Genomic DNA, 20,037 nt, shown 5'->3' with positions numbered 1-20,037 from the left:
AGATTTTTTTAGACTCTAAGATTTGCTACAGCCCTAGATATATATATATATATATAAGTAAAAGTTTTATGCTCAACTTGGTGCTCAAGAATATAGAGTACATAACAAACTAATAATAAAAAAAAGTATGGATCATTTTTATTGATTAACAGTGTGACTCTTTACACATACTTTCATTTTTGGTTGGCATAATATGTAGTAGAGAAAAATGAATCATCAAGATTTAGCTAATATTGAACTTGATAAATATAATCATATTTTAATAAGTTGGCAAATTGCACCACTACTTATCAAGTGATACTAAGACACAAAATGAACAATCCTATCTTCTCTGCACTTGGTGAAGGGTAACTTGAAGTTACAACGTGACAACAATGTAAACAAATAAAAAGATATGTTATGATGACCCAAATGTGGAGATAAACCTGCACTCATTTAATATGGAGTTAAACCTGCACTCATTTAATATGGAGTTAAACCTGCACTCATTTAATGCGAGCATTGCTCATTTAATATAGGTTAAAAAGTGCATGCGGGGGGATGTCAAACTCATCCTTCAGCTTGTGACACGGTCCTGAGATCAAACACAGAGATTGTCTAAGTTACCAAGTGGCAATCTACTTAAGTAGCTGTCAAGAAAATTAAGTGCCATAATGATAGAGATGACCACTGCAATTAGCACAAATTCTTCTAAAAAGTGCACAGACAAATTAAGAGATTATACTTAATTATTTTTAAAAAAATCATCCAAACTGAGACACCAGTAATCCACTCAATATTGGTCATAAATTCCATATTATAATATTGACTTATAATGATGGAGATTACCCACTAAATTCACATGGATGCTTGGTGTCTTTCCTTTTAGCATCTTTTCTTTTGACGATGTGTTCTTGACTCTTATTCTTTCAATCCCTATGAGATGGCTAGAAAATGAAGTAAAAGTTTTATGTTCAACTTTGGTGCTCGAGAATATGCAGTACATATAAAAGAAAGTTGGGATAATTTTTATTCATTAACCATGGAACTTCGTAAATGTGCTTTTATTGAACTCGATAAATATAGTCATATTTTCCTCAGCTGGCAAAATTCTTGTTAGTATCAAGGGATCCTAAGACACGAAATGAATAATCCTATCTTCTCTACATTTATTGAAGGGTAATCTGAAGCTGCCAATCCACAGTAATGTGCCAACATAAACAAATGAAAAGATATGTTATGGTGACCCAAATATGAAGATAAATCTGCATTTATTTAATGTAAGTTGGCTTAGTAAGACACAAACGATCATATGGCCATGTAGATGGAGATGTCAAGCTCATTACCCCAAGATCAAACACAATTATTATCTAAAGTTACTAAGTGGCAATCTATTTAAGCAGCTGCCAAGTAAACCGAAGTGCAGATTGTATTGAGTGAAGGTGAAGATTAGATCTACTAAGTTGTCATCATTTTCCGATTACAACCTCTTAGGAGAGGTTTGATTTGCTATAGAGTGTTACTATCCTCTATCTCATTAGATTATTGTATCTTTTATACACTTTTAATAAAAAAATATATAATTTAAGAAAGTGTCCTTTCTTTTTCTATTTCTCTCTCTCCTTTCAATTAATTTGTCCGAATTGGAAATTAGGAACATGTTTTGGCACTGGGTTATGAAGTGCACAATTCTTCCTATATTGATTTCAACAATAATGTGAGCATTACTTGGTTGGTAAGGATTGATTGGGTACACCATTCGCTTGTAGGCATTAGAAAAGAAATAATATTACTAAAATATATATATATATATAAAAAAAATTAAGATTAGGAATAAATTATATTTACATCCAATAATTTAAAAAATCTAAATTTACTTTACTGAAGATTATTTTTTTCAATACTTTAGCTCATATCTTAACAGAACTTTAGTCAAACCATTAATCTTAAATGAGACGTAAATACTATATATAAAAAAAAGTTGAAAATAACTAGAATAACCTAAAGTGATATAAAGGAGGTAACAGAATGTATGCATCATCCTTTCTATCCAAAGGTAATTTTGAAATTTTATATAAGATAAATAGTTTTACTAACTCCATTAATTTAATCCAATAAAAATGTAGGTTTTACAAATTATTATATATAAATATAATATTTTTGTAATTTACTTGATATATTAAAGTACAAACGAATCATCTATATCTTTGCTTGTTTGCCAAAGTATATTTCTACAAATCTATTTACAATATTATCATAATAACAATATCTTTTATAAGTCTTGCAACTTTAGTGCATAAATAATTTTAATGAGTGTGGATGAAAGGGAAAAGAAGGTTCCTTGGAAATGATCTGCAGGCACCCAAATGCTACATCGGAGCCTTCACTTGCATGGGAAATATAGAAATTTTATATGTTGTACGTGTAAAGAAAGCGGGAGAAAATAAAAATTCCATACAAAAGAAAAGAAAAGAAAAGGAAGAAAGAATGAAAGGGAAACGCAAAGGAAAAGAGTCAGCGAATAAAATCGGCGAAAAGCCAGCGACTTTTTCCCGAACTCCAACGCACAAAAAAGAAAGCCTCCGTTCCATCGTACCTCCAAATCCCCCCACCCCAACCGATACTCCCAATAAGACAAACTATTAAGCAGGGAAAGATTTGTAATTTTGATTGATCATACGTTAACCTAAAACATCCAACAGAAACATCTTAAACGGACCTCTTACGAAGAAAGAAGAGACCATGAAAATAGCCCAACTTGTGCACCTCCTTCATAGTTGCATGAGAGGGTATTATTTATATAGTGATTGAGTGGATTTGGAGTCAAAAATATACGATTAGAAAGAGGCTATTGCTTCACAACATTCATAAACTACTGAAGAAATATGGCTTCCATCATGTCATCATGGACTGCATTATCTTTTTTACTGCTCACTACTTTGAAAGATTTATCGGGGCGTGCCACACGCCGGCCATTGCTTGAGTCATTGTATAATTTTTTTATTTTCTCATTTTACTGGCCGCCACCACCATTATAATAATAATAATAATAATAATAATAATAATAATAATAATAATAATAATAATAATATGCTCTCGTCTCGGGCGTCGGCTCTTTGAAGCTTAGAGGCCGCGTGCAGCGAAAACGGATCCGCTAAGAAGCGCCGTTAGTCATGCAACCCCGTTAACCAAACGGAAGTCAACTTTCCCATTGGACGGAAAACTTTAAAGAAGCGCCCATCTCTTTCCCCAATCGGTCGCCCACCTTTTTATTCTTCTGCTCCCCCGCTCCACCATCAGTGAACTGGATTCAACGAAGCTTTGAGATCCGTAGAGAAGGAGAGAGAGGAGAGAGTACCGGCGAGAAGAAAGGGATCGAGGGAAGCGAGGGGGACTTGGAAAGGCGATACCTTTCGTGCGATCACAGCGGAGGTTGGGGCATAAAGATTCGATTTTTAGGGTATTTTTGGGGTTTTCCCTCTCGATTTGGAATTGTTGAGGTAGATCATTGATTTCGCTCTTTTTTTTTAAGTTGATGAGTACCATGGCTTTGAGTTGTCTGTTTGGGTGCCTTTTAGGGTAAATTTTGTGAATTTTGTGAATAGAATGGCTGTAGATCTTTTGTCGTGTATTATTTTGATGTTAGTGATGGTTCGCTTGGATGTTTTTAGGCTTTGAAGTCTGCAAGGTTTTATCTTGGAGCTATTTTCGGTTGTTTTCCGAACATTTGCTCGTATGTCTTTATAGATCTCTTACCGAGAGCTTATTTTGAGGAGTTGCTATGAATTTTCTTCAATATTTGTAGACAGTTACTAGAATTTCTTGTGAAAGATCAAAATTTTGTCCAATTAAATAGGCCGTAAGTGAAATTTCTATTTTTAATCTTACTTTTCCATTTTTCTTCGAAGTATGTGATCTTAGAGAGAAAAATGCCTAATTTCGCTACTGTTTCCATTTTTTACACTTCTACTGCTCTGGGCGGGAAGATAAAAAAATAAACCTCTCTTGAATTTGATTTTCGACAGCTTCTCTTGATCCCGAGGTCAGTTGTGACATCTTTTGGCTTCCAATTTTGTTATTATTTTGTGGATGGTGCTGAGATTTTGTTCCTTGGTTTCTTTTGCTCAATTACCGAAACATCCAGGGTGCTTTTAGTCATTTTCTCCCTTTTTTCCTGTGAAGTTTGATTTCCCCCCAATTCTTCATCTGGCCCAGATTGGTTTCTTCAACAGAGAGAACTAAGCTCGATGTAACTCTGTCATGACCGATTGTAATTTATTCATATTGATTTATAATGCCTTTGATCTTAGACAAGCGATGTTCAGATCAGCAAATTTAGTTTCAAGGAGTTTTATGTCTTCTTCCTTGGCATCCAGTTTGGCTATCTATTTATGCAGTCATATGCAAACGGGAAAATACTGGAAGACTAATTATTTTGATTGGAGCCATGCTATAACCAATTCCCTCTATGAGCTTTGGGTTGTCTTTGCTTGTTATATCCAATTTTGTTGCTTTTTGATTAAATTGTGAACGACCTTATATGCTAGTATGATCATATCATCTATTTTAACCAGGATTTTGTAATTTTTGCTCAACATTTTTTCCACCTTTTAAGATTATTAAATTTACTGCTGTTCCTTCCTTTTTTTTCATTATTATTTTTCCTTTTGCAGCCATCTATATCTGGTGTGTTTCTGATTTGAAGGTTTTCCAGTTAAAACAGAACATTAAAATTTGAAGCAAGGTATGAAGTTGTCTTCTAGGTCTTCTGTTATCAGAGTTATTTTTTTGTTTCCTTCCTTGTTGAAGAATTTGAGAGACGGTCTTTCCATCTCATGTGTAGGTTGATGTTCTTATAATACCGAAAAAAAAAAAAAACATCTGTGGTCCTGAGACGAGTGAAGCTGCTGTTTGTATGCCTGCTGACAGGCTCTAGTGATACTGGCTTGCTGCTTTGTGGTTTCAGTTTGCCTAGATGTCGTTCCGCAGTATAATTCGTGATGTAAGAGATAGTTTTGGGAGTTTGTCAAGACGTAGTTTTGAGGTGAGGCTTTCAGGCTTTTCAGGTCATCACAGGGGAAAGTCGCAGGGTTCTGTGTATGAGCTAGAAGACCAGCCTCCAGTGATCCAGCAGAGTCGCTGGGCTTGCCTTCCTCCTGAACTACTTTGTGATGTAATTAAAAGGTTGGAAGCAAGTGAAAGTACATGGCCATCACGCAAGCACGTTGTTTCCTGCGCAGCTGTTTGCCGATCATGGAGGGGGATGTGTAAAGAGATCGTCAGGAGTCCAGAGTTTAGTGGAAAGCTCACTTTCCCAGTATCCTTGAAACAGGTAATGTTTCATTTCTGTTGTCATGTGATGCTAATAATCTGATACCCATATAGTTTTTGATGTTGTATTGAAATTATAGGACTGCACTAACAGGAAAATGGTTGTGATATTTGTCATATGTAACTTTTTTTAAGTTATTAACTTCTGTTATATTTGTATAGCCTGGGCCTCGAGATGGAACCATTCAATGCTTCATTAAGAGGGATAAATCAAAATTAACTTATCATCTCTACCTGTGCCTCAGCCCTGGTAAGTATGTGCTTCCTTTTAATTGTTTTTGTGTACCCGATAATGTTTCGATAAACCTCTTTTTTTCTTTTTTAATGTTGATCAAATCTCAACAATCTTTCAGTGATTCCATGTGCTAGAATGATGTTAAATTCTTATTGATGTTGCAAGCTTGTTCAATTTGTGATCGAACAAACAAGAATGCTATCTATATTTGATGATGTTCATGCATTATAATGTCAATATTTGATATAAGAAGTTCATGTAACACCAAGTTCCATCTGTCCTCTATGGGACATTGATGAGGAAAAATAGATACTCTCTTTTTGCATAAAGGAAAAAAAATGATATTCTCATGTTTCTTTACCATGACTTTTCTCAAGTGTTTGACAGTATTAGTGAAAACCTGCTATTTTAACCAAATATTTTGTATATAGAATAGCTTGATTCATAGCAGGAAAGTACATCCTGTCTTGCTTAGGCACCAATAGTGTCATAATTTTTCATTTTTTTATTAGAGGCATGCTTCCGTTGATCAGTTTTTTTCTGTTTGTCTTCCCTGCTTCTATTGGTACCTCCCAAGATATAGCCATCTTCAGTCATATCAACAATTCCTTGCCATCTGTAGAGCTCATTTACCTAAATAACTTTTGATGCTGATCTGCAGAAGCATGTATCTTGTCAGTCATTTGTGTATACATTTAAGCTTTAATGATTCGTTTCTTGAAGGCTTAATATTTGTTTCTAGGCACCAACAATTTATGTCTATTTTAAAGATTAAATGTATTTGTGATTTTATTTCACTATGTAGCTGTGCTTGTTGAGAATGGGAAGTTCCTCCTATCTGCAAAAAGGAACCGCCGAACAACCTGCACAGAGTACATTATATCGATGGATGCTGACAACATATCAAGATCGAGCAACACTTATATCGGAAAGTTGAGGTATTTGAACTTAGTTGGCTGAAAACCTGTTGGCATTCCTATCTTTAAATCACGTCACAAAACCTTGGTTTGAATGCTGCCATTTTACATTACAGGTCAAATTTCCTTGGCACAAAGTTCATAATCTATGACACCCAACCACCATACAATGGGGCTGCCCTCTGTCCACCACCTGGACGAACAAGCCGCAGATTCTACTCCAAGAAAGTCTCTCCGAAGGTCCCATCTGGCAGTTACAACATAGCTCAGGTGACATATGAGCTGAATGTTCTTGGCACCAGAGGCCCAAGGAGGATGCACTGCATCATGTACTCCATTCCTGCTTCTGCCCTCGAGCCGGGTGGCACAGTCCCTGGCCAACCTGATCACCTCCTTCCTCGCTCTCTAGACGACTCATTCCGCAGCATGTCCTTCTCCAAGTCCTCTATCATGGACCGCTCCATGGATTTTAACAGCTCTCGCTTCTCCGACATCACTGGAGGGATCCAGGAGGGAGATGAAGAGGAGGAGAACAAGGAGGTGAGGCCTCTTGTGCTCCGCAACAAGCCTCCTAGATGGCATGAACAGCTGCAGTGCTGGTGCCTCAATTTCCGGGGCCGGGTTACCGTCGCCTCCGTCAAGAACTTCCAGCTCATCGCTGCAACACAGCCTGCTGCAGGAGCTCCCACGTCATCCCAGCCAGCGCCATCGGAGCACGACAAGATCATACTGCAGTTTGGCAAGGTGGCGAAGGATATGTTCACCATGGACTACCGATATCCACTCTCGGCCTTCCAGGCATTCGCCATCTGCTTGAGCAGCTTCGACACCAAGTTAGCTTGTGAATAGAACAGTGAAAGCAGTGGAGAGAAGGAAGTTTTTATCACCAAAAGAAAAAGGAATAGCTTACAAAAGTGGGCATCCACAATGTGTTTGCTGTTTGTTGCTGATTTTTCTTGGTTGTTGGTGTATTAGGCACTAGCCTGCAACTGGGTTTTGAAGCATTTATCTATCATCTGCTCACTGAAGTCCTCTGTTATTGCGACAGCCTCTGGATAAAGTGATCAGGTGGTAGTTCCAATGGATGCAGTGGTGCTTTGTGTGTTTCTTCTTTCATGTTTTCCTTCAGCCTATTTATATGAAGATTTTATCTAGTAGTCAAAGTAAATAAAGAAAAAAATCTCAAACTTATGAGCAGAGGAATATCTTGAGAAGGTTTAATATTTTGATTTTTAATCAAAATTTTATATGGTAAATTATTCAATTATAATGATATAGAATTTGTACTTTAACAGTTGATATTAAGAATATTGATAAATGTCTATATATGTTTATCAATTTTTATTATTTTTTTGAGTTTTTTTTTTGCATGCATATTTTTTTAAATATATGAAACTGTATGAATATTTTTGTAAAATTACTATTTGCATGTAATTTTTTTATATATACTTGTATCATAGCGTCTTTAAAAAATAAATGGCTTAAAACTAAAATGACTGAAATATTTTTATTAATAAATATGTCAAAAAAAAGTTATAAGGTATACACACATATAGCAACTTTAGAAGGGTGTTTATGCAATTTTTCATATTTAAAAGAGTATATATTCAAAAAAATTTATTTAAAAAAATCAAAATTTGTTTAGAACTTGCTAAGTTTTTTATAATTCAGTTGGATCGACAAGCCAAAAAAAGATTGAGCTAGTCAATTTTTTTTTTTTAAGGTTATGACTCAGTCAAATTGGAATATTAAGTGTTCGATATAATTATCATTATTGAATCTATGGCATCTATATATTCTTTATCATTTTTAAAATATTAAATCATATTAAATTTAAATTAATTGTAGATATTTAGATTAGTAAAATATTTTTTAGTGATTTATAAATGTTGAGTTGTTTGTTTTTAAGGCGAGAATTTCGTAAAAGCAACATGATTCATTCTATAAGAGTTGATATTAACATGATACAATGTGTCATGATAATGTTAATTTTTTCTGCCTCTTTTTTTTAAATTAAGAACAATTGAATTATTTTTACTGAATTTTATTTTTTTAATAATTTTTTTTAAATATATATCCTCTTAAATAAAAGTAATTACATGAATATTCTTGCAAAGTTGTTATTTGCATGTGTATCCTTATAAAGTTTTCTTTTTGCACATCTACCTATAAGGATATTTCGGTCAATTTAAATTTAAATTATTTATTTTTTAAAGGTATTGGGTGATATTGGTACATATATAAAAAAGAAAGAAAAGAAAGATATGCACGCAAAATAAGTATTTTATGAATGTATACATGCAAATAGTAATTTTATAAAAATATTCATAAAATTTTATATATTTTGGAAGATATACATGCTCTCCTTTTTTTTTTTTTTTTTTTACAATGGAATGTTTGCAACAAAGATATCTATTATGATAAAATATGTTCTTAGTTGGGTTTTCATCCTCCTTTCAAAACTTCAAAAACTTTTTTGGGGGGAAAAATGGAGAGATCTGTTCTTCTGTTCTTCTTTGTTGTCTGCCAAATAGATGGAGCCATAAAATTTGGCTGGAGAAAGTGCTGTTTCTGGTTGTTCATTCAGATCTCGCTGGCACGATTTGGATGTATCCTGGCCAAGAAGTACAAAGGAGGACAGACTGTTGTTCAATGGGTTTCCTCAGTGGAAGAGGACAAGGGAATTACAAATACAGCTAAGAGAACTGCAAATACAGCTGGGAGAATAAAGCAAAAGGAAAACCCTGGTTCCATGATCAGAAAGAAGACAAAGGTTTACCTCAACAGCTGGTATTCCCCCACCCCACAGTGGCAGCCCTTCAGCCGTTTAACAAGCGTCATAGAGATTCTCCGATATTCGAAGTGAGCACGCGATTAATCAAAAAAGTATGGACCTGCGCTTGGAATAGTAGGTTTCTTGTAGTAAATGAATCAGAATATATAGGTGGCAACCATCTCAAAATAGATAATTTGTCAAACTAATAGGCAAGGATGGCTTTGGAATATAATTAATCTTTTGATACCCTCGATAATATAATTGATTTTAAATTTCTGCAAATACCCATTAATTTGAAAAATATAAAATGTAGACTATTATTATTGAAATCGATCATATATAAGATGATTTACTTATATAATATCAATATGATGGCTAATATTTTTGATCTCTTTTTTACCCTTTTATTGCAAACTTTTCGATGAGTAAATAAATGTGAGTTGTATTTCAGAAGAAAAAAATGTGTGTGAATATTGTTGATCTCAAACCTGCAATATAATTGATCTTTTGATACCCTGGATGTTAAAAATATTGATTTATTTGTTTGAATTTCGCAGACATCTTAAAAGACTGTGTAATTGTAACATATGCTTGCATAGCCTTTCACATACTCTTCTTGTTTAAACTCTGCTATGCTTGTTATGATAAAGGTCCAAATCTAATCAATTGAATATGATCGACTTATAGTTAGATACAAGAAGATTAGTACTGAAGTGCTCCTAATTAATATAAGCTATGGGTCAAGTCTACTCTGATATTATATATGGTAATTCAAAACCTCGCCCAAAAAGGTTAGCTAAAGAGAAATGTTGTATGGGTTCCTTGATCATACGTAACTACTCCAGATCTTTCTAATGCATAATCAATGTAGGACTAAAACACCTCTGCGTAGGCTCTCATAATAATCCTTCATCTTGGTTGAGATATATATAATAATCTTTCATCTTGGTTGAGATATGTATAGTTTTTTAGTGTTTTTTTTTTTTGTTATAAGGTTAGGAGAGATTAATCTTTCACCTGCCACTCTTATCTATCTTATCCTGCGTAGATTAGAACCTAGGCTCTTAGCAAACCGAGTCCAAGCTTGTAGAATTGTGGCTTTATTAATCAAAGAGGTACGAGAGTCCATACCATTTTGAATCAGACCCTACCTCTATGAACTCCAAGAATAAACTTGCTAATTTTACTTTTCAACACATACCTCATGATAAATAATTTAAAATCCATAATCACATGAAATATTGAAAATAGATCTACCCATGATTTAATATGTAATTAGCATAATCAAGTAGGATATATGATCCAAAAGAATGCATAGTCCATTATATGGATCTAAATCTCGAGATCCGGATCATTTAGGATCATTTTGATCTGCACCGTAAGTTCCAAACCGCAAACCTTAAGATATTAATAATAACAATGAATATTACAAATAATTTATACATATAACATGCTTTTTTATTTTAAATATATAACTAAACTAGAATTAATTATCATACTGTCTAAAGGGCGGCCCTTCATACAATGCTAAGGTTGCTCCTCTGTAACTTAGGTGCTATAGGTTCGAAATATAAAAACAATCTCTCAATATATGAGGATAAGGCTGCACGTATCTATCCGGTTGTTCATTGCCAGTATAGTTGCTCGTTCAAATCTCTCAAACATGTTACCTGGTGTTTGAAAAGTTTGTAAACGGTGGCCCCTGTTATGTTCAATGTCGCCATGGTTTGTTGGCTGCCCATCACTTCACTCCAAGTGGCAGTGGTCATTTAGGCATTCCAATGAGTTAAAAGACGACGTGGAGCCCTCTTTTGGTGCTACCTGTGTCCTTGTGAAATTGTTGTTTCAAGGGGCATAACTGGTTATCCGACATCTGTCCATGGAGTGGCAATCAGACAGCAAATCCATGAGGGATAAGTAACAATTCGTAAGGTAATATTGTCTCCAAATTGTTAGGGTTAATGATGGGTTTTTCTGAACTGATTCTCCATATTATTTTCGGGTAATGGGAATGCTAGTGAAGTATCATTGTTTGATGAAATTTCGTTATGTATCCTTAATTTGTTATAAATTTTGAAATGATAGAGAGGTCTCGTTCTTTCAGAAAGTAAGATATCTCGAAACTAAGCTGGAACGATTAAAATGTTCTCCCAAACTCTACCCCTAGAGTGGTTAACTGCATAAGCTATTGGCTTCTCGATATACATGATCAAAGTAGAGGCTATAAGAGGGCGTAGCTTCCTCACCCATCTAACCACTTTAGTGGGGTCACCCTCAAAAATAATGTGATCATCTCGTAAGATGATCAATTCAGCTATTGGAATGGTCGTGTCGTGTAAATGGCAATCACCCGCAGCCATGAAATTTGAATTAGGATTTTTAATTGTGACTCTCGCTCTAACACACTACCATCAAAATTGATCTTGAGGTAAATGGGGGACAGAGGCTCCTAAATGATGTAGATTGTCTGAGAAAGCGCAGAGTCTACCCTAGAGGAGTCCCAAATATCTCTAGGTTTCAAGTTCACTATTACCCCACGTCAATCTATCATGTGGGTCATATTTTGGGACAACTATTGAGAGTACTCTTCTAACCAAACATTCACCAGAAGTCCAATATACCAAGGGTTTGTTCCACCTCCCTCCATTGGTAGGTTGCTGACTCTCAGATTCACCACCATCTCATAATTAATTATAAATAGCAAATCAGTGAGATGGAGGAATAAAGGAGATCTAAGTGTCATCCATCACATCTATGGATCGTGACATCTATAGATTTACCACCACCAACTAGACAACTACCATTCTTTGAAACCATCGAAGCATGGGCACACATCACTTTCCACGTATACACATTTCGAGAAATGGCCGACAACTTATCCAAGCTCATGAATTACAAACTAATTTGCGATCCGTTGTTATTGGTGGTCGTATTACTAATAACTATTGTTTTAGCTTCTTTTTCATTTGTTTTCGCATGTACAGATACATAAAATACAAATAACTTGAAATCTTTAATGTTAATTTATTTTTTTTAATGTTGATTGTGTGACTTCTCAAGTTTAAATAAAATGTCTGCATTTCTCATCGTAATGCAATTCTTTGATCCCTACCAAATTGTCCCCCAAAACTGAAATGACTATGACGACAAGAACGCAGTGACAACTATGGCAAATCCAGGAAGACTAGCTTCAAAATCTATTTTAAGCAAATCCAAGAGTTAATAGATGTAGTCAAGCTACAATAAGTATAGAGGTTGGTATCTGTTCGTCAAACAGAACTCTTAATTACCTTTCTTTCCTCAGAGTGAAGATGGGTTAATTGCAAAATAGTGACTAAGTATCAGAATTTATTCTTATAACTTCTCTCTCTCTCTCTCTCTCTCTCTCTCTCTCTCTCTCTCTCAAAATAGTGACTAAGTATCAGAATTTATTCTTATAACTTCTCTCTCTCTCTCTCTCTCTCTCTCTCTCTCTCTCTCTCTCTCTCTCTCTCTCTCTCCTCCCACATAATAATATGACAAATAAGCATGGTGAAGATAGGATTGAAGAAATAGAATTAGCATCTAAATGATCATGGTCATAGATGAAGAACTCTGTAAATGGTCTGCAAGCTCCATTCAAAAATTTATTTTGGTGGGTGTACTTATACTAGAGCAGTGTGAGCAGCCGTTGTATCAAAAAATAAAAGTCGGTGGGCTAGCTCCATTTATGTAGGATTATTTGGGTTATTCGTTCGTTTTAACTCAGAAAATTAATTATGAAAAAGATGCTGATGACCATTTATTTTTTGTTAAAAATAACTTTATTTTTATAATGATTCTTCTTAAGAACTCTATTTATTTAAAAGGTACTTTTATTAATGACAATTCCGCTTCCTTTCGCTCGACCCTTCCCTACTGCCGTCGTCGAACGCAGTGACCTTCCTTCCATCCCAGCAGACCATCCATCTTACGTGGAGGCTGCGAGGGATAACGGTGAGGTTGGTGTCAAAACTTTTTATTCTTCAGGCGAAGCATGACTTTTTGGACATTTTTAATTCATCCATAGAACATTGAGTTACTGATACTCGTCAAGGCTGTGTTTGGCTGCGGAATAACTTTGAAGGGAGGGAGAAAAAGTTATGTAGATAGTGAAGAATGATTGAGCTTATTGAACCAATAAACAAGAGAGAATGCAGTGGCCACTTTTAGATTGGGGCAATCAGGAGTCAAGCCTTAGAAGAATCCGATGAGTGCCATGCCATAGGAAGGTAGTGGAATAACAGAGGCAATTTAGGTTCCATGGAAGAGTCAGCATGGTGTAGATGATGGATTCTTGGTGGTGGAGAAAGGATCAAGGAAACCAAAGGCTATGGGGCTCTGGCTTGAGGAACCATGGTTGCAGTGATTGTAGTGGATATTGGTCAGAAATTGGTCATGGTGACCAATATGCAGAGCAGTAGTTTGGGCGTCAACGAAGAAGTGGGCAATTTGAATTGAGGACAATTGTAATGGACTTAGCCGTAGGCTCATCGTATAGAGGATGCTGGCATGAGTGTCGCGTGGTGTTGCAGTGGGTTTGGCATGGGCCACAATTTATAGTGCTCTTTGATACTTTGAAACCCTCGAGGTGGAGTTTGAGTGGATGCCCGATTGGGGTATTGAAGGAAGCAATGGTTAGCTAAGGTGCGGCATAGCCATGGCATAATATCGGAGGGCTCAAGAAGTATGATATTTGACATTGAAGCGGATTGCCAGGATATATGGATACTTGAGGATTCCTCTTAATTGAGGAGGGGCAGAAGCTTTAGTCATGTTTCCGACTCCCCTAGTATTTTAGGGCTCGAATGGTCTTGTGTGGAGGTGTTCAAGGCAATGTTGATCGGACCAGCTGGCCATATTGCATAAAGAGGAATTTTTTCGGCTACCCTATGCGTTCTTGATCCCTATGATGGAGACAAGAGACAATAGGGGACTAGTCGGACAAAGAATTGGCCTACCCTAATAAGCAAGTCTAGTGAGCATTGCAGGGTGATATCTTGTGGGGATCCATAGGAGCTGGTCGCCCGTGGAGTATAAGTGTGGCTTACAGAATATTGGTCGGACCATATGCTTTGGAGCTAGGTCAAGGATCAAGGACGACTAAGAGGGTCATGAAAAGAAAAGGACAACTGATTTTAAGGATCAATCGGTCGAATATATTTACTTAATGGGTAGACTTAGATGCCAATGACATGACAGTGCATGATGTTTGAGCAAGTTGTGGATATAGAATATTGAGCCATATGATCATGGATTTTTGGGATCGCAGTAGTATGCAATGATGTGCGAAAAGGCCATGAACAATGTCGGACAGATGTGGCCACGGATGAAAAGGTACGTCGAGGATGCAAGACACAGATCGTGGCGCAAGAACTTGCGGAGAAGATTGGATAGCGAGTTCCGGTAGGGCTCGGACGTGCACGTTCAACTATAGCTCTTAGGGGCTACGAGGCATATCGGTTTGGTGGCTTTGCCGAGCGAGACTAGAAATGGATTTGTCTGAGCCCCATGCATAGCAATGGAGGTGTATGGTTGTGCCGTGATTTGATCTGTGTATTTTTGAAAGGTAATACGGTAGCTTGCGGATTCATGTTCACTTTTTTTCCAAGTCGAAGACCAACGATTTATTTATAAAATTAATTGAGCCATCTTATGCGGTGGTAGAAATCCATCCCACTCGAATGCCTCCGAAACGGGGGGTTCTATATACACCCCCCCTATTGCTAAGGACACCCCCCAAAAACCAAAAAAAAAATACCCAAACTAACCTTTAGTGTAATTACCATATTGCCCTTGAAATTTTCTCAGTACACCCCCCTTCCTCCTCCTCCGTTTCGTTTTGAAAAGAAAAAAAAAACACCCCTCAAACCCCCCTTAAACCCCTCGATCCATTTACATCGTTTAGGCGATCTTTGAAGGAGATTTAAGCCCCATTCGAAGCATGGACAAGCAACTAGTGATTTGGGACGAAGAATCGGCCGCAAAGGTACGTGTTCCACCTTGTTTCGAAATTTTTTTTTTTCACGGTTCGTGCTCCGTTCGGCACTGGATCGCCGAACAAAAGGCTTCTGTTCGGCTGAACAGTGCCGAACAGAAGCCTTCTGTTCGGCAACCCTCAACCGAACAGAAGCCTTCTGTTCGGCTGCACAGTGCCGAACAGAAGGGTTCTGTCCGGCACTGTGCAGCCGAACAGAAGGGTTCTGTCCGGCTCTGTGCAGCCGAACAGAAGCCTTCTGTTCGGCACTGTGCAGCCGAACAGAAGGCTTCTGGTGCCAAATCGCGTGCCGTGCTGAATTTTGTGCCGAACAGATCCTCTGATTCATTAATTCTTGGTGATAAATTATTTTATATGTAGGGCTATGCTACAACCGAATCGAGTATAATTAGATCAGAATTTGTACTGGATTACACAAGCAAATTTACAACTTACGAGGTATTATAATGTATTGTGCAATTTTGTATTAGTTTAGCGAGCTATTTTTACAACTGTGTACTTACATAAATTGTTTAATGTATAGATCTTCAAGAGTAGAGAGGACTTGTGTAATTGGTGTCGTGAAGCTGGGAGGCGAAATGATTTTGTTGTTGTAATCAAATCATCCGATGCAGGTACCATTTCTAAGAAACCCAGAATTACGTTAGGTTGTGAGAGGGGTGGGACGTACCGAACCAAAAAAGAAAAGCGAATAAAGACTGCCTGTGGGACAAAGAAGTGTGGATGCCCTTTTGCATTAAGAGGAAAGAAATTGGATACTGCGGATGATTGGATATTACTGGTCGTATGTGGAGTGCACAATCATCCCGCTGCAGAGAATCTGGAGGGGCACTCATATGCAGGGAGATTATCTGAGCAGGAGACGGAATTGTTAGTGGATATGTCGAAGAGTTTGGTTCGTCCAAAGGACATATTATCCACATTGAAGGAAAGAGATGCCCTCAATGTTACGACTATCAAGACTATCTACAATGTACGTCAACGGTTTAAGGTTGTAGAGAAAGCCGGGAGGTCTGAAATGCAACATCTATTAGGTAAATTATCAGAGGCTAAATATATTGAGTGGCATAGGAATTGTACTAATACGGATGTTGTGCATGACTTATTTTGGGCACACCCTGGCAGCATTGATTTGTTCCGTGCATTTTCCCGTGTGTTGATAATGGATTGCACGTACAAGACGAATAGGTATCGTCTTCCGCTCTTAGAGATTGTGGGGGTGACATCTACTGACATGACATTTTCAATTGCTTTTGTATACTTAAATCCTGAGCGGGAAGAAAGCTATACTTGGGCATTAGAGAGATTGCGCAGTGTCATAGCTGATGATGTTTTGTCTGAGTTGATTGTTACAGATAGAGACTTGGCTTTGATGAATGCAATTCATAGAGTATTTCCTACTGCTAGACATTTATTATGTAGATGGCATATTAGTAGGAATGTTTTGGCCAAGTGCAAAAAATTTTTCGAATTGAAGGAGAAATGGGATAAATTTATTATGAGTTGGAATGTACTAGTGCTGTCCTCCACGGAAGACGAGTATAATGATCGCTGGAGTGCACTGTAGAGAGAGTTCGGTACCTATCCAGATGCACTACAGTATGTGTCGGATACTTGGCTGAGCAAATACAAGGAAAGATTTGTTGCGGCGTGGACGGATACATGCAGGCACTACGGAAATGTGACGACAAATAGGTATCACAAATAAAGACTCATTTAATTTTAATTTGCCTCAATTGTTATATCTAACTTTCATTTGTTTACTAGGGTCGAGAGTGCACATGCAAAGCTCAAAAAGCAGCTTGGATCAAGCCAAGGAAGTTTCGAGTCATCTTGGACTAGAATACATGGATTGATTGAGTTGCAGCACAGCTCCGTTAAAGCCTCATTGGAGAAGAGTTTATTGGTAGTGCAGCACAACTTCAAGCCAGCTGAATTCAAAGAGTTGCGAGGTTTCATATCTATAAGTGCGTTAAATCATGTCCTCGCCCAATCGAAACGAGCCAATTCAGTTGGGTTTGATGATTCAAATTGTGGGTGCGCTATTCGACGCACACATGGTATACCATGTGCTCACCAGATTGCGCGGTACAGGGTGGAAGGTCGGCCCATTCCTCTCGACTGCATAGATCCTCATTGGAGGAAACTTGATATTGTGCCTACCCCCCCCGTGCAGCCAATTTAGTTGAGTTGTGATGCAGAGTTAGATTTGATTGCGCTACGATTCAAGAAGTTAGATGGGGCTTCTCAATTGCAGATGATCAAGAAGTTACGAGAGATTGCAAGTCCAGATAGTACACCTCTTTTAGAGCCTGCAAAACGGAAGACCGGTTCACGTGGGCGCGCTTCAATGAAGGTTGATACGTCTACTCGACGTGACCCGTCTGTGTTTGAGTTGGTTCTATCTGGACAGGATAGTTATTCACCTGGTGTTGAGAAAGTTACCATCCGCAATCCATCTACTCAGATTCAAAAGAGGCGGCCCAAGCAAAAGGTAAGTACCAAATATTTATTTCCTTACAATAGGTATCACAACGTCTACGGGACGGTCCGTGCCGTGCCGGTATGTGATGTGCCGATACGGGACATGTCGGGACGTGCCGTGCCGAGATGTGCCGATACGGGACATGTCGGGACGTGCCGTGCCGAGATGTGCCGATACGGGACATGTCGGGACGTGCCGTGCCGAGATGTGCCGATACGAGATGTGCCGTGCCGAGATGTGCCGATACGGGATGTGCCGTGCCGAGATGTGCCGATACGGGATGTGCCGTGCCGAGATGTGCCGATACGGGACATGTCGGTACGTGCCGTGCCGAGATGTACCGATACGGAACATGTCGGGACGTGCCGTGCCGTGCCGGTACGGGATGTGCTGAGACGGATAACTATTTGGATATTTCTGCCATTGTTACATATTTTCTATCATTTGATATTATTTGCAGGTTTTTCGTACTAGAGCCCAGTCACATACGCCCATTATCTATATTGATGCTATTCCTTCTGCCTTGAGACCATACATCCAGCATATCAAGGATGTAAAAGCTGATGGGAATTGCGGATTTAGGGCAATAGCTGACTTACTGGGATTTGGAGAAGATGACTGGGTGCGTGTTAGGAAGGATTTATTGCAAGAGTTGCAATGTCATTCGGACCACTATCGCACATTATATGGTGTGGAAGGGACGATTGCTGAGATCACTCATGCATTATCATATTATGATGATTGTCCACCATATGACAGATGGATGACTATGCCGGACATGGGTCATCTTATAGCATCCTGCTATAATGTTGTCCTATACCATCTCTCGTTGCAACAATGTCTGACCTTCCTACCTCTCCGTTCTGTGCCAGTACCTCTTCTATCCCGCAAAGATATCGCTATCGGATTCGTAAATGGAAATCATTTTGTTGAGGTACTACGTTCACAACACTTGCGAATATTTAATTTTGCTTATTTAATTTTGCTTATTTATAATTTTGTAGCTATTAATATTTTCTTATTTCTAATTTTGAAGGTGTTCTTGTTGCCGGGACATCCCGTTCCGCCAGTAGCGACCAACTGGCGAAAATATCATCTTCCTTGTGCTACCGGATGGGAAAATTCATATGAAGCCCGGATTCAACAGTTCAAAGAGAGCATCTCACCTAATGTTATAATTAGCGAGACAGTAGAGTTAGATTGATTGTTTATATATGTACAATTTTTGAAAGTTGTAAATTTTTTTGGGCTCTTAGAGTCATGTACTGTGAAACTCCATCATCAATATAAATCAAAAAATATCTGTCTTCGCATTGTTAGATTGATTGTTATGTGCACTGTTATATTTGTGTAAAATAGAACGGGCCAGGCTTTACAAAGATTACACGTAAATGTACCAAAAATATATATTTTTCATTAATATCAACAGTTTCAAATTACACAAAAAAAAAAGTCAAAGCTACATAATCAAAATAAAGGCTCCATCATCAATCCCTATGACGCCGTCGTCGACGCGTGTACTGCTGTACGTCCGAATGAGAGGGTGCTGGATCCGAATGAGAGGGTGCTGTACTCGGGCCAGGCTCATCACCCAGAAGTAACTGATGCATCTGACAAATAGCATGAAATAGGTGCCCGGCACCTAGTGACGTAGCCTCTGAGGGACCCATCCGTACAATGTCGGTACTGATATCGAGTGCATCTGCAATACGCCGCCGGTGCATGTCAGCATCATCATGACCTTCCCTAGCTCCAGAATGAGTACTCGAGCGCAGATGAGGAGGCTGAACTGCAACGTGCGTGATACGGAGATACCACTCCATGTATCCCGGTACGCTGTCTGATGGCCGAGTAACTGGGTGGCTCCTGCTCGCCTGGCTCAGCACGTGGTCCTCCCACCGCTCCCAAAGCTAATCCATATAGGAGTAATGTATCCGGTACGAGCCTGCTGTGGAACCTCTGTTGGCTCGCGTAGGGGCTAGTGGCGCTCGAGGGATGGTCTGAATACGACCAAACTGTCTAAGAACCCTTTCTAGATGATAGGGTTCTACGATATCAAGGCACTTGATGGAGCCACTAAAAAATGCGATATCAACATATGGGCGATCTCCCCGAAGCCGATGATGGGGATCCCAAATAACCTGCAAAACAAAAGGTCCATTTCAGTTTTATACTATATCGCATATTAAAAGTACTGACAAACACAAGCAAATGGTAATATGATACGTACCTCATCGATGCTCAAAAGGTCCAATGACTCACGTAGAACCACTAAATGGTCCATCGTGGTATGGGATG

At 38.1% G+C, this 20,037-nt stretch overlaps 1 protein-coding gene and 1 long non-coding RNA gene across 5 annotated transcripts; both read left to right on the top strand.

Moving 5' to 3' along the window:
- Positions 1 to 3,234: 3,234 nt before the first annotated feature.
- LOC103704358 (tubby-like F-box protein 8) lies at positions 3,235 to 7,659 on the top strand. 4 transcript variants are annotated; one of them, XM_008787613.6, is made up of 6 exons: positions 3,235 to 3,411; positions 4,653 to 4,723; positions 4,823 to 5,311; positions 5,473 to 5,560; positions 6,351 to 6,483; positions 6,579 to 7,659. In XM_008787613.6, the coding sequence occupies exons 3-6, from the start codon at positions 4,955 to 4,957 to the stop codon at positions 7,309 to 7,311; spliced, it is 1,311 nt and encodes a 436-aa protein (XP_008785835.3). In that variant the 5' UTR covers positions 3,235 to 3,411; positions 4,653 to 4,723; positions 4,823 to 4,954; the 3' UTR covers positions 7,312 to 7,659. The 4 variants fall into 4 exon arrangements, with proteins under 4 accessions (XP_008785835.3, XP_088571224.2, XP_008785830.3 ...); XM_088715098.2 differs by having other exon boundaries at positions 3,235 to 3,439; XM_008787608.6 differs by having other exon boundaries at positions 3,235 to 3,479.
- Positions 7,660 to 18,073: 10,414 nt separating this feature from the next.
- LOC148714520 (uncharacterized) lies at positions 18,074 to 19,058 on the top strand. Its single transcript, XR_015975017.2, has 2 exons — positions 18,074 to 18,673; positions 18,776 to 19,058. It is a non-coding gene; the product is annotated as an uncharacterized LOC148714520 (long non-coding RNA).
- Positions 19,059 to 20,037: the final 979 nt, after the last annotated feature.

The sequence above is a fragment of the Phoenix dactylifera genome, chromosome 2, assembly GCF_051530095.1.
Source record: "Phoenix dactylifera cultivar Ajwa chromosome 2, Ajwa_hap1_PhDact_Kaust_v1.1, whole genome shotgun sequence".
Taxonomy (NCBI): Eukaryota; Viridiplantae; Streptophyta; class Magnoliopsida; order Arecales; family Arecaceae; genus Phoenix; species Phoenix dactylifera.
Note: the sequence above shows the minus strand (reverse complement) of the source record. Positions and strands in the feature narration are given on the sequence as shown.

Excerpts from the sequence above, each read along its gene's own strand:
- LOC103704358 (XM_008787613.6), top strand. The coding sequence starts at position 4,955 with ATGTCGTTCCGCAGTATAATTCGTGATGTAAGAGATAGTTTTGGGAGT. Across the intron at positions 5,561-6,350 it reads CTACCTGTGCCTCAGCCCTG|CTGTGCTTGTTGAGAATGGG; the intron begins GTAAGTATGTGC and ends TTCACTATGTAG. Across the intron at positions 6,484-6,578 it reads ACTTATATCGGAAAGTTGAG|GTCAAATTTCCTTGGCACAA; the intron begins GTATTTGAACTT and ends TTTACATTACAG.